Source organism: Stegodyphus dumicola, chromosome X2, assembly GCF_044657685.1.
Source record: "Stegodyphus dumicola isolate Sdum_Otavi_A_Nest chromosome X2, ASM4465768v1".
NCBI classification, from domain to species: Eukaryota; Metazoa; Arthropoda; class Arachnida; order Araneae; family Eresidae; genus Stegodyphus; species Stegodyphus dumicola.
Window position 1 is genome coordinate 48,200,964 of NC_140781.1, and position 14,341 is coordinate 48,215,304.

The 14,341-nt window shown below is 32.0% G+C and overlaps 1 protein-coding gene across 14 annotated transcripts in view; it reads left to right on the forward strand.

The window, feature by feature from the left end:
* Positions 1-14,341, forward strand: part of LOC146992745 (uncharacterized) — a 51,534-nt gene that overhangs the window by 9,577 nt on the left and 27,616 nt on the right. For 10 of the 14 annotated variants that reach the window (XM_085809533.1, XM_085809522.1, XM_085809528.1 and 7 more), the window contains exons 5-8: positions 3,431-3,630; positions 5,358-5,454; positions 9,576-9,775; positions 11,477-11,573. In XM_085809533.1, the coding sequence (XP_085665659.1) occupies positions 3,431-3,630; positions 5,358-5,454; positions 9,576-9,775; positions 11,477-11,573 (594 nt within the window). The remainder of the gene's footprint in view (positions 1-3,430; positions 3,631-5,357; positions 5,455-9,575; positions 9,776-11,476; positions 11,574-14,341) is intronic. The other 4 variants (XM_085809529.1, XM_085809526.1, XM_085809532.1 and 1 more) reach the window with 4 other exon arrangements.

The window sequence follows — 14,341 nt, forward strand, 5'->3', positions numbered from 1 at the left end:
GACTCTGGCAGTGCCCTAACAATCACTGGACCTTCTGATCGCAATAATGATGATAATTAATCAGATTAAAATATTCTAAGAAAATACGCATACACTCAAGTAAATCCGAAGAGAAATTGGCAGTAACATTCAAAGTTAGAAATAACGAAGTTGTGAAAGATGGGGCACTTTGGAATGTCTCTCAGTTAGGAATAAATGGATAAAGAAAGAAAAGTAAAATATTTTGAAGAAAGTTCGGTCACCAACCTTTTCATAGACCTTTTTATAGATGAAGTGATATTGAAGCATATATAGAAATGCACTGAATATAAAGCTCATCAACAGATTCATGAAAATGAATGGATTATTACAGTAGAAGAAATGGATGCTTTTATAGCAATTTTATATGCATGTGGTATATATATTTAAAAAAGACTGGGATTTGAATAAATTTGGAATCTGGTTCTGCTTAGCTTCAGATATTGATCAGTCCCTCTCTGTCTCTCCATCTCTATATATATGTGTGAAGAATATTGTGAAGTCTGCTTCCGGTAGGTGGCCGGTGCAGGCTTTTTATAATATTTTGGATCTTGTTGCTATCAATGCCTGTGTTTTTTCAAAGCCATATCTGAAAAAATCTCTTAGTACACGCAATTCATTCAAGACCTAGTTGATGAACTGACAGGAAAGTTTTTTCTCTCACAACAAAGAAAGGCAACATACGGGTGTATAACAAACCACAAAAAAAGACACAAAACCACAAGCTAGTCGTAAACCAGTCCGATGTCACAGTTCAAAATGTGGAAATAAAACCCAAGATATTTGGTCAAAAGGAAAAGAACCCATTTGTGATAAAACTGCAAAACTTATTACAAAATTTATAGCGCATAAGGCTTACAATAAAATGGATTTTTGAAAATCTGTAAAACTAATAAGTAACGGGTAGAACTTTTATTTTTTCTCTAAAATTATGTCAAAACTTATTTAAGTGATATATTCTGTTTTTCTGTCAAAATTAGAAACGTTATGTTTTATTTTGTTTAAAAGCCATGTTATTACGCTTAATAAAATTTTAAATAATATGGTTTTGTAAAAATTTGGATAATTTCCACTGGTTTATATGAAATATGTAACGTAAATTCTGAGAAATATTGATTGTAAGATAAAAATAAACTGTTTCAGTTAACTAAAGTAATCACCTGTGCATGTTTTCCGTCGAGGGTCAAATTGACTCGCACCGCAGTTCTGTATATTAAAGGTACCGCGATTCTACTGTTAAAGTATTGCAGAATATTTGTAATGTAAATTTATGTATACAGTAGACCATCAATATAAATAAAAATTGGGTATATGGCAATTTTTCAAAATGCTGCATACAGTGATACAGTTAAAAAAGCTTTCACTAAAAACGTAAATAATTAATATATCTGCTCTGTTGAACATCAGTTAATGCAGTTTTAAAAACTGATATATTTCCTAAAAAAATCATATGTATATACTGACAACCAGTATACTTAATTGATTATATAACTGACACCACACTGCATGCACTGCTGCTGGAACCTTTCGTGTGTGTGTATATCTATCTGTATGTGTGCTTTGTGTCACATTCGGTGTCTGTCCGGCAGTACACAGATCTGTCCCAACTGAGAAGCCCTCGTAATAATCAGGGTGAAGGGTCGGCAGCCTGAGTTCCCGAAGAGGTAGAACTACACTAATCATACTACTGTCTTAGGACCCCAATTTGAGGGACCAGAATGTTTTTCTGATAAGCAATGCTAAACTGCAAATGCATAGGGTCACCACTACCGTTTGTCAGAGATCACATTTGTGGGAAACAGGAATGCCTGAAGATCTGATTGGTCATAAATAATGCTCCCTCCAGTAATACATGGGCTGCCCCATCCTAGGGCAGTTACATGGAACTAAGTAGACAGCAGATTAGCCCTTGCATCCATACAGATATTTCCAATCCCGGGACTTACAACTTAGAACTGATTTATTTTTTCACTTATTGCCAGAGCGCAAATGGAATTAGAAGGTAGCAGAAATACTAATAGCATGGTAGACTGGAATCTACAGAAAACAAATCTTGCATGATGATTAAACACATATTATTTCTCATCATACACAATTTTTGGAAACCCATTTTGTAGACATGAATTAGCACAATTTGCAACAATCACAATTTTAGGGAAATGGATGAAAAATTGCATAGGGTTAAACTGCTGCTAGGTCAGAGCAGAAGAGGAATATAAGCACATTGTGCAGCAGGGCGTATAAATAAGATCGGATTACATTGTTTGAATTCAGCATTGGGATTTGGCAAGAGCTTCTGCAATGCGGAGAAAAAATGTCAGTAGAGATCTTTTGAAAGTATTGTATTTATAATTAAAATAAAGAAATTAATGAGCTACTGCTAATAATGTCAGTGCTTTGTTTGTAATTGACATTTATATTTTACACATAAGTTATATATATATATATATATGAAACAGGTACATCATATCTGTACCCAGAATTTTGAATTCTGTACTGTATATAATCAACTTAAAATTTATTTACCACTCTTTATTTTAAATTGGGTATTATTTTTTTAATGGGTTCAAGTACCCAACATGCATAATTTTGCATTGCGATTTGGCAACAGCCTACACAATGCAGAGAAAAAAATGTCAGTGGACGTGCTTTGAAAGTCTGGAACTTGTATTAAAATAAAGCAGTTGTTGGGCTATTGTCAATTCAGTAATTTGCTTTTGATTGTCTTTCATATTTTACAATTTAGGTCGTTGTATGAAACAGCTTACATCATATCTGTAAAGAATTTTGAATTCTCTACTGTGCACAGTCAACTTAAAATTTATTTACCATTCATTATTTTGAAGTGGGTGTTATTTTTTAAATTTGTTCAAATGACCAAAACGAAGAATTTTGCATTGCTATTTGGCAAGAGCTTCCGCAATACAGAGAAAACAGTTATGCCATTGGAGATTCTGTGAATGTGCTGCAATTATATTTAAATAAAGAAATTGATGGGCTATTTCCAATTAAGTCTGTGACTTGCTTGGGATTGACTTTCACATTTTACACTTTAGGTATGTGTAATATATACATATATATGAGAAATTGCTTACATCATATGTGTAGAAAAAGTGTTAGTAAAGAGTGGATTGGAATTGAAGTCGTTAACTAAAAAAGATAAATCTTTGTGAATATGAAAAGCGCTAAGAAATCCCAATTTTGAACATAAAAAGCTTCTTTGTAAATTTAATTTTCTTGCAGATTTTCACATTCACAAAGATTTTTGTTTGTATGTATTAAAGACAAAACTTGTTTGCTTATTTCTGCACCAAACTGTAAATGTTGCTACTGGAATAAGTTAGATTTTTTGTAGTCTTTCTTTTATTTATTTTATAAAAAAATGCTAATAGTTAATATTAAATTATTTTAGTTTACATAGACGCAAATCATCTTATCCCAGTGTATTCAGTCGTTTGGGGACTAAACGTACTGAAGTAGTAAAGTGCCGAACTGATAATACTCATGAAGAGAGTACTGAAGAATTCACGCTGAATCGAAGGTCTCGCTATGGCAGGTGGATGGGTACTCAGAATTTAATGCCTGATGAAGAAAACAAGGCTTCTGAAGAAGGTTTTTATAAAGCTTCATTTTTTAATTGATTAGGGTCTAATTTAAAAATTGTAACTGGAAAATAAATAATACTTTTTTAATTAAAATAAATAAATAATAGTAATCTTGTGTTTCTCTTATACACTGAGTAAATATTAGTGTTGCTGACAGAAACCTAGAGCATGAGAATAAATACTTTGCACTTGAAATATTTTGCATTGGCTTATCACTATCAGTAAAGGATTTGTAGAAATTCGAATCTGCATCGTATACTGCACTTTTTTATTCCACTAGAGGAATAAATTATAAATATTTATTTTCTTGCTGTCTCTGCCTATTATTTTGTTTAATAATTTTTAAATGTCATAAAATGCTCGATTTTAAATATCAATTTCAGAGGTTTTAGGAATAATTTTTCCCTTTAGAAGGTATGAAAATAAATAAAAAAAATTGAGCAGGTTTAATTTTTTTTCAATTAGTGCAGTTATATAGATTCCCAATTATATAGATGCAGTTCATACAATATACAGTAAGACATAAATATACAGTAAGACATAAATATTTCAGCTGAATTTGGAATTAGTTTTCAAACTAAATCCCTATTTTTGTACGTAACATCCTTGGGAGAGCAAAGTGAAATTAGTTATATCAGACAGTTTGTACTGTAATGTTTGTCGATTAATTACCAGTTGATGAAATTTCAAATAAAATTCATCTGGTAGATGACCTCCACTTACTCTATACCATCCTAACATCTCTAAATCATTATGTACACGAAGAACTGGAATGAAAAATATTTTTCCAGTATCGTTATTCTGTCTTAAATTTTAAAGTTTACTCAATATATGATCTTACATTTTAAGATAAAGCCAACTGATTGAAACTCCTTAACTTATATTCATAATATGATGGATAACTGTAAATTGGAAGCAGGGCTTGTATATTCAAAATTTAGTCCTTTTACTGCTGAAACTGTGAGAATAGTTTCAGTAAAACTTTGTGGATGAACATTTTATATTTACAGGTTATGCATAATTATATAAAAGTCAGCTATTAATAAATATTACTATAATGAGTATAATCTAATTTTTCATATAGAAGATAAACAGAATATTCCAGCATTATAGGCATGCTGATAATTAATTTTATGGCAGTTCATCACAGAACTCTACAGATGTAACAGAAATGATGGTCAGAGTTTTATGTGGTGATAGATAATAATGACAAAAGTAACAACTTTCATACTGCATATTGTGTGATATATGAATGCTAAAGTACCGTAAGTATGAAGAGTATGGAAGGCAAAAACGTTTGTCGTGGACGTTTCATCATGTGCTTTATTTATTGTATACCAGCATTTACATTCCACCACTTATTTTGCTATGGAAATGCATGTTTTGTTGCTGCTTAATGTTTTGCTATGTTCTCTTAGCCCCTAAAGCACATCATTCCTATTACATGTTGTAGATTGAATAGCAAAGCACTTCAGAAAATCTCTTACATAGATAACATAGGATTTCTAGGAAGGCTGTTTGCTCAAGTAGCTCAAGTGTTCCCTGTGCTGATAAAGCTATTGAAAACTGGTTTTTCTTCTTGAGATTTTCCTCACAATGTAGTCTGCTTATACATGGAAGGTTAATATAAGTAACAAAAAAAGCATTAATATTTGTGTATACATATTTATGCTTGTTTATGTAAATAATGTCTTTGATATGTTTATGTCTTTATAATATATGCTTTTGCTGTAGTAGAAGATTCAGTGATTCCTGTGAAAAGAGTTCCCTGCAAACAAGCGAAGATGCAGCTGTATGCAGATGAAGAAGAGTTGAAAGTAAAACATCAGTGGTATGATTAAGATATTAGCAAATTATTTCATACATATTTGTAATAAAATGCAGATAAATAATATTAATCTGTCCTTCTGTAACAATAGAACCGCAGAGCGTGTCAATTTGACCCAAATCAATGTTTAATTTGTCACCACAGGAAAAGTATTGAATGAAAAACAAATTCCTTTTCTGTCTTTTAATAATTTAAGGTAATCCATAACTTACGGAATTTGAAACTGCAAAACAGATATACATTTTGGGTTCAGAACACTTATGTCTCGAAATGCGAAGTGGGTCATTTTGACCCGTAACAAAAGTTTATGCCTAAATGAGGAAAAGCAGATGTGTTTTCTCAGAAGTAAATGTAAAGTATATCACATTCATCCTCAAATTCCTAAAATGGACTGCACCAGGAAAGGGAACTGTGTGGTTTTCCGTCAAGGTTCGAAGCCAGTGGGAAATTAAAACCAATATTTCGAATGACCTTTTTGAAGTTTCTTTTATTCTATATCTAGTATAAGGATAGATAAGATGTCAAGACGCTTTTTAGAATTGCTCAACACTCTTCAGGAAGCCTCAGAATATTTATCTGATTATTTTCAACAATTATCTGAAAATGATTCAGGTGATGATAATGATGACAGTGTTTCGAATTGAATATCGAGGATGAATACCTGGCTGCTAATTAAGAAAATAAACGTGATAATGACTCTGGCAGTGCCCTAACAATCACTGGACCTTCTGATCGCAATAATGATGATAATTAATCAGATTAAAATATTCTAAGAAAATACGCATACACTCAAGTAAATCCGAAGAGAAATTGGCAGTAACATTCAAAGTTAGAAATAACGAAGTTGTGAAAGATGGGGCACTTTGGAATGTCTCTCAGTTAGGAATAAATGGATAAAGAAAGAAAAGTAAAATATTTTGAAGAAAGTTCGGTCACCAACCTTTTCATAGACCTTTTTATAGATGAAGTGATATTGAAGCATATATAGAAATGCACTGAATATAAAGCTCATCAACAGATTCATGAAAATGAATGGATTATTACAGTAGAAGAAATGGATGCTTTTATAGCAATTTTATATGCATGTGGTATATATATTTAAAAAAGACTGGGATTTGAATAAATTTGGAATCTGGTTCTGCTTAGCTTCAGATATTGATCAGTCCCTCTCTGTCTCTCCATCTCTATATATATGTGTGAAGAATATTGTGAAGTCTGCTTCCGGTAGGTGGCCGGTGCAGGCTTTTTATAATATTTTGGATCTTGTTGCTATCAATGCCTGTGTTTTTTCAAAGCCATATCTGAAAAAATCTCTTAGTACACGCAATTCATTCAAGACCTAGTTAATGAACTGACAGGAAAGTTTTTTCTCTCACAACAAAGAAAGGCAACATACGGGTGTATAACAAACCACAAAAAAAGACACAAAACCACAAGCTAGTCGTAAACCAGTCCGATGTCACAGTTCAAAATGTGGAAATAAAACCCAAGATATTTGGTCAAAAGGAAAAGAACCCATTTGTGATAAAACTGCAAAACTTATTACAAAATTTATAGCGCATAAGGCTTACAATAAAATGGATTTTTGAAAATCTGTAAAACTAATAAGTAACAGGTAGAACTTTTATTTTTTCTCTAAAATTATGTCAAAACTTATTTAAGTGATATATTCTGTTTTTCTGTCAAAATTAGAAACGTTATGTTTTATTTTGTTTAAAAGCCATGTTATTACGCTTAATAAAATTTTAAATAATATGGTTTTGTAAAAATTTGGATAATTTCCACTGGTTTATATGAAATATGTAACGTAAATTCTGAGAAATATTGATTGTAAGATAAAAATAAACTGTTTCAGTTAACTAAAGTAATCACCTGTGCATGTTTTCCGTCGAGGGTCAAATTGACTCGCACCGCAGTTCTGTATATTAAAGGTACCGCGATTCTACTGTTAAAGTATTGCAGAATATTTGTAATGTAAATTTATGTATACAGTAGACCATCAATATAAATAAAAATTGGGTATATGGCAATTTTTCAAAATGCTGCATACAGTGATACAGTTAAAAAAGCTTTCACTAAAAACGTAAATAATTAATATATCTGCTCTGTTGAACATCAGTTAATGCAGTTTTAAAAACTGATATATTTCCTAAAAAAATCATATGTATATACTGACAACCAGTATACTTAATTGGTTATATAACTGACACCACACTGCATGCACTGCTGCTGGAACCTTTCGTGTGTGTGTATATCTATCTGTATGTGTGCTTTGTGTCACATTCGGTGTCTGTCCGGCAGTACACAGATCTGTCCCAACTGAGAAGCCCTCGTAATAATCAGGGTGAAGGGTCGGCAGCCTGAGTTCCCGAAGAGGTAGAACTACACTAATCATACTACTGTCTTAGGACCCCAATTTGAGGGACCAGAATGTTTTTGTGATAAGCAATGCTAAACTGCAAATGCATAGGGTCACCACTACCGTTTGTCAGAGATCACATTTGTGGGAAACAGGAATGCCTGAAGATCTGATTGGTCATAAATAATGCTCCCTCCAGTAATACATGGGCTGCCCCATCCTAGGGCAGTTACATGGAACTAAGTAGACAGCAGATTAGCCCTTGCATCCATACAGATATTTCCAATCCCGGGACTTACAACTTAGAACTGATTTATTTTTTCACTTATTGCCAGAGCGCAAATGGAATTAGAAGGTAGCAGAAATACTAATAGCATGGTAGACTGGAATCTACACAAAACAAATCTTGCATGATGATTAAACACATATTATTTCTCATCATACACAATTTTTGGAAACCCATTTTGTAGACATGAATTAGCACAATTTGCAACAATCACAATTTTAGGGAAATGGATGAAAAATTGCATAGGGTTAAACTGCTGCTAGGTCAGAGCAGAAGAGGAATATAAGCACATTGTGCAGCAGGGCGTATAAATAAGATCGGATTACATTGTTTGAATTCAGCATTGGGATTTGGCAAGAGCTTCTGCAATGCGGAGAAAAAATGTCAGTAGAGATCTTTTGAAAGTATTGTATTTATAATTAAAATAAAGAAATTAATGAGCTACTGCTAATAATGTCAGTGCTTTGTTTGTAATTGACATTTATATTTTACACATAAGTTATATATATATATATATATGAAACAGGTACATCATATCTGTACCCAGAATTTTGAATTCTGTACTGTATATAATCAACTTAAAATTTATTTACCACTCTTTATTTTAAATTGGGTATTATTTTTTTAATGGGTTCAAGTACCCAACATGCATAATTTTGCATTGCGATTTGGCAACAGCCTACACAATGCAGAGAAAAAAATGTCAGTGGAGGTGCTTTGAAAGTCTGGAACTTGTATTAAAATAAAGCAGTTGTTGGGCTATTGTCAATTCAGTAATTTGCTTTTGATTGTCTTTCATATTTTACAATTTAGGTCGTTGTATGAAACAGCTTACATCATATCTGTAAAGAATTTTGAATTCTCTACTGTGCACAGTCAACTTAAAATTTATTTACCATTCATTATTTTGAAGTGGGTGTTATTTTTTAAATTTGTTCAAATGACCAAAACGAAGAATTTTGCATTGCTATTTGGCAAGAGCTTCCGCAATACAGAGAAAACAGTTATGCCATTGGAGATTCTGTGAATGTGCTGCAATTATATTTAAATAAAGAAATTGATGGGCTATTTCCAATTAAGTCTGTGACTTGCTTGGGATTGACTTTCACATTTTACACTTTAGGTATGTGTAATATATACATATATATGAGAAATTGCTTACATCATATGTGTAGAAAAAGTGTTAGTAAAGAGTGGATTGGAATTGAAGTCGTTAACTAAAAAAGATAAATCTTTGTGAATATGAAAAGCGCTAAGAAATCCCAATTTTGAACATAAAAAGCTTCTTTGTAAATTTAATTTTCTTGCAGATTTTCACATTCACAAAGATTTTTGTTTGTATGTATTAAAGACAAAACTTGTTTGCTTATTTCTGCACCAAACTGTAAATGTTGCTACTGGAATAAGTTAGATTTTTTGTAGTCTTTCTTTTATTTATTTTATAAAAAAATGCTAATAGTTAATATTAAATTATTTTAGTTTACATAGACGTAAATCATCTTATCCCAGTGTATTCAGTCGTTTGGGGACTAAACGTACTGAAGTAGTAAAGTGCCGAACTGATAATACTCATGAAGAGAGTACTGAAGAATTCACGCTGAATCGAAGGTCTCGCTATGGCAGGTGGATGGGTACTCAGAATTTAATGCCTGATGAAGAAAACAAGGCTTCTGAAGAAGGTTTTTATAAAGCTTCATTTTTTTATTGATTAGGGTTTAATTTAAAAATTGTAACTGGAAAATAAATAATACTTTTTTAATTAAAATAAATAAATAATAGTAATCTTGTGTTTCTCTTATACACTGAGTAAATATTAGTGTTGCTGACAGAAACCTAGAGCATGAGAATAAATACTTTGCACTAGAAATATTTTGCATTGGCTTATCACTATCAGTAAAGGATTTGTAGAAATTCGAATCTGCATCGTATACTGCACTTTTTTATTCCACTAGAAGGATAAATTAAAAATATTTATTTATTTGCTGTCTCTGCCTATTATTTTGTTTAAGAATTTTTAAATGAAAAAAAATGCATGATTTTAAATATCAATTTCAGAGGTTTTAGGAATAATTTTTCCCTTTAGAAGGTATGAAAATAAATAAAAAAAATTGAGCAGGTTTAATTTAAATTAGTGCAGTTATATAGATTCCCAATTATATAGATGCAGTTCATACAATATACAGTAAGACATAAATATACAGTAAGACATAAATATTTCAGCTGAATTTGGAATTAGTTTTCAAACTAAATCCCTATTTTTGTACGTAACATCCTTGGGAGAGCAAAGTGAAATTAGTTATATCAGACAGTTTGTACTGTAATGTTTGTCGATTAATTACCAGTTGATGAAATTTCAAATAAAATTCATCTGGTAGATGACCTCCACTTACTCTATACCATCCTAACATCTCTAAATCATTATGTACACGAAGAACTGGAATGAAAAATATTTTTCCAGTATCGTTATTCTTAAATTTTAAAGTTTACTCAATATATGATCTTACATTTTAAGATAAAGCCAACTGATTGAAACTCCTTAACTTATATTCATAATATGATGGATAACTGTAAATTGGAAGCAGGGCTTGTATATTCAAAATTTAGTCCTTTTACTGCTGAAACTGTGAGAATAGTTTCAGTAAAACTTTGTGGATGAACATTTTATATTTACAGGTTATGCATAATTATATAAAAGTCAGCTATTAATAAATATTACTATAATGAGTATAATCTAATTTTTCATATAGAAGATAAACAGAATATTCCAGCATTATAGGCATGCTGATAATTAATTTTATGGCAGTTCATCACAGAACTCTACAGATGTAACAGAAATGATGGTCAGAGTTTTATGTGGTGATAGATAATAATGACAAAAGTAACAACTTTCATACTGCATATTGTGTGATATATGAATGCTAAAGCACCGTAAGTATGGAGAGTATGGAAGGCAAAAACGTTTGTCGTGGACGTTTCATTATGTGCTTTATTTATTGTATACCAGCATTTACATTCCACCACTTATTTTGCTATGGAAATGCATGTTTTGTTGCTGCTTAATGTTTTGCTATGTTCTCTTAGCCCCTAAAGCACATCATTCCTATTACATGTTGTAGATTGAATAGCAAAGCACTTCAGAAAATCTCTTACATAGATAACATAGGATTTCTAGGAAGGCTGTTTGCTCAAGTAGCTCAAGTGTTCCCTGTGCTGATAAAGCTATTGAAAACTGGTTTTTCTTCTTGAGATTTTCCTCACAATGTAGTCTGCTTATACATGGAAGGTTAATATAAGTAACAAAAAAAGCATTAATATTTGTGTATACATATTTATGCTTGTTTATGTAAATAATGTCTTTATAATATATGCTTTTGCTGTAGTAGAAGATTCAGTGATTCCTGTGAAAAGAGTTCCCTGCAAACAAGCGAAGATGCAGCTGTATGCAGATGAAGAAGAGTTGAAAGTAAAACATCAGCGGTATGATTAAGATATTAGCAAATTATTTCATACATATTTGTAATAAAATGCAGATAAATAATATTAATCTGTCCTTCTGTAACAATAGAACCGCAGAGCGTGTCAATTTGACCCAAATCAATGTTTAATTTGTCACCACAGGAAAAGTATTGAATGAAAAACAAATTCCTTTTCTGTCTTTTAATAATTTAAGGTAATCCATAACTTACGGAATTTGAAACTGCAAAACAGATATACATTTTGGGTTCAGAACACTTATGTCTCGAAATGCGAAGTGGGTCATTTTGACCCGTAACAAAAGTTTATGCCTAAATGAGGAAAAGCAGATGCGTTTTCTCAGAAGTAAATGTAAAGTATATCACATTCATCCTCAAATTCCTAAAATGGACTGCACCAGGAAAGGGAACTGTGTGGTTTTCCGTCAAGGTTCGAAGCCAGTGGGAAATTAAAACCAATATTTCGAATGACCTTTTTGAAGTTTCTTTTATTCTATATCTAGTATAAGGATAGATAAGATGTCAAGACGCTTTTTAGAATTGCTCAACACTCTTCAGGAAGCCTCAGAATATTTATCTGATTATTTTCAACAATTATCTGAAAATGATTCAGGTGATGATAATGATGACAGTGTTTCGAATTGAATATCGAGGATGAATACCTGGCTGCTAATTAAGAAAATAAACGTGATAATGACTCTGGCAGTGCCCTAACAATCACTGGACCTTCTGATCGCAATAATGATGATAATTAATCAGATTAAAATATTCTAAGAAAATACGCATACACTCAAGTAAATCCGAAGAGAAATTGGCAGTAACATTCAAAGTTAGAAATAACGAAGTTGTGAAAGATGGGGCACTTTGGAATGTCTCTCAGTTAGGAATAAATGGATAAAGAAAGAAAAGTAAAATATTTTGAAGAAAGTTCGGTCACCAACCTTTTCATAGACCTTTTTATAGATGAAGTGATATTGAAGCATATATAGAAATGCACTGAATATAAAGCTCATCAACAGATTCATGAAAATGAATGGATTATTACAGTAGAAGAAATGGATGCTTTTATAGCAATTTTATATGCATGTGGTATATATATTTAAAAAAGACTGGGATTTGAATAAATTTGGAATCTGGTTCTGCTTAGCTTCAGATATTGATCAGTCCCTCTCTGTCTCTCCATCTCTATATATATGTGTGAAGAATATTGTGAAGTCTGCTTCCGGTAGGTGGCCGGTGCAGGCTTTTTATAATATTTTGGATCTTGTTGCTATCAATGCCTGTGTTTTTTCAAAGCCATATCTGAAAAAATCTCTTAGTACACGCAATTCATTCAAGACCTAGTTGATGAACTGACAGGAAAGTTTTTTCTCTCACAACAAAGAAAGGCAACATACGGGTGTATAACAAACCACAAAAAAAGACACAAAACCACAAGCTAGTCGTAAACCAGTCCGATGTCACAGTTCAAAATGTGGAAATAAAACCCAAGATATTTGGTCAAAAGGAAAAGAACCCATTTGTGATAAAACTGCAAAACTTATTACAAAATTTATAGCGCATAAGGCTTACAATAAAATGGATTTTTGAAAATCTGTAAAACTAATAAGTAACGGGTAGAACTTTTATTTTTTCTCTAAAATTATGTCAAAACTTATTTAAGTGATATATTCTGTTTTTCTGTCAAAATTAGAAACGTTATGTTTTATTTTGTTTAAAAGCCATGTTATTACGCTTAATAAAATTTTAAATAATATGGTTTTGTAAAAATTTGGATAATTTCCACTGGTTTATATGAAATATGTAACGTAAATTCTGAGAAATATTGATTGTAAGATAAAAATAAACTGTTTCAGTTAACTAAAGTAATCACCTGTGCATGTTTTCCGTCGAGGGTCAAATTGACTCGCACCGCAGTTCTGTATATTAAAGGTACCGCGATTCTACTGTTAAAGTATTGCAGAATATTTGTAATGTAAATTTATGTATACAGTAGACCATCAATATAAATAAAAATTGGGTATATGGCAATTTTTCAAAATGCTGCATACAGTGATACAGTTAAAAAAGCTTTCACTAAAAACGTAAATAATTAATATATCTGCTCTGTTGAACATCAGTTAATGCAGTTTTAAAAACTGATATATTTCCTAAAAAAATCATATGTATATACTGACAACCAGTATACTTAATTGGTTATATAACTGACACCACACTGCATGCACTGCTGCTGGAACCTTTCGTGTGTGTGTATATCTATCTGTATGTGTGGTTTGTGTCACATTCGGTGTCTGTCCGGCAGTACACAGATCTGTCCCAACTGAGAAGCCCTCGTAATAATCAGGGTGAAGGGTCGGCAGCCTGAGTTCCCGAAGAGGTAGAACTACACTAATCATACTACTGTCTTAGGACCCCAATTTGAGGGACCAGAATGTTTTTGTGATAAGCAATGCTAAACTGCAAATGCATAGGGTCACCACTACCGTTTGTCAGAGATCACATTTGTGGGAAACAGGAATGCCTGAAGATCTGATTGGTCATAAATAATGCTCCCTCCAGTAATACATGGGCTGCCCCATCCTAGGGCAGTTACATGGAACTAAGTAGACAGCAGATTAGCCCTTGCATCCATACAGATATTTCCAATCCCGGGACTTACAACTTAGAACTGATTTATTTTTTCACTTATTGCCAGAGCGCAAATGGAATTAGAAGGTAGCAGAAATACTAATAGCATGGTAGACTGGAATCTACACAAAACAAATCTTGCAT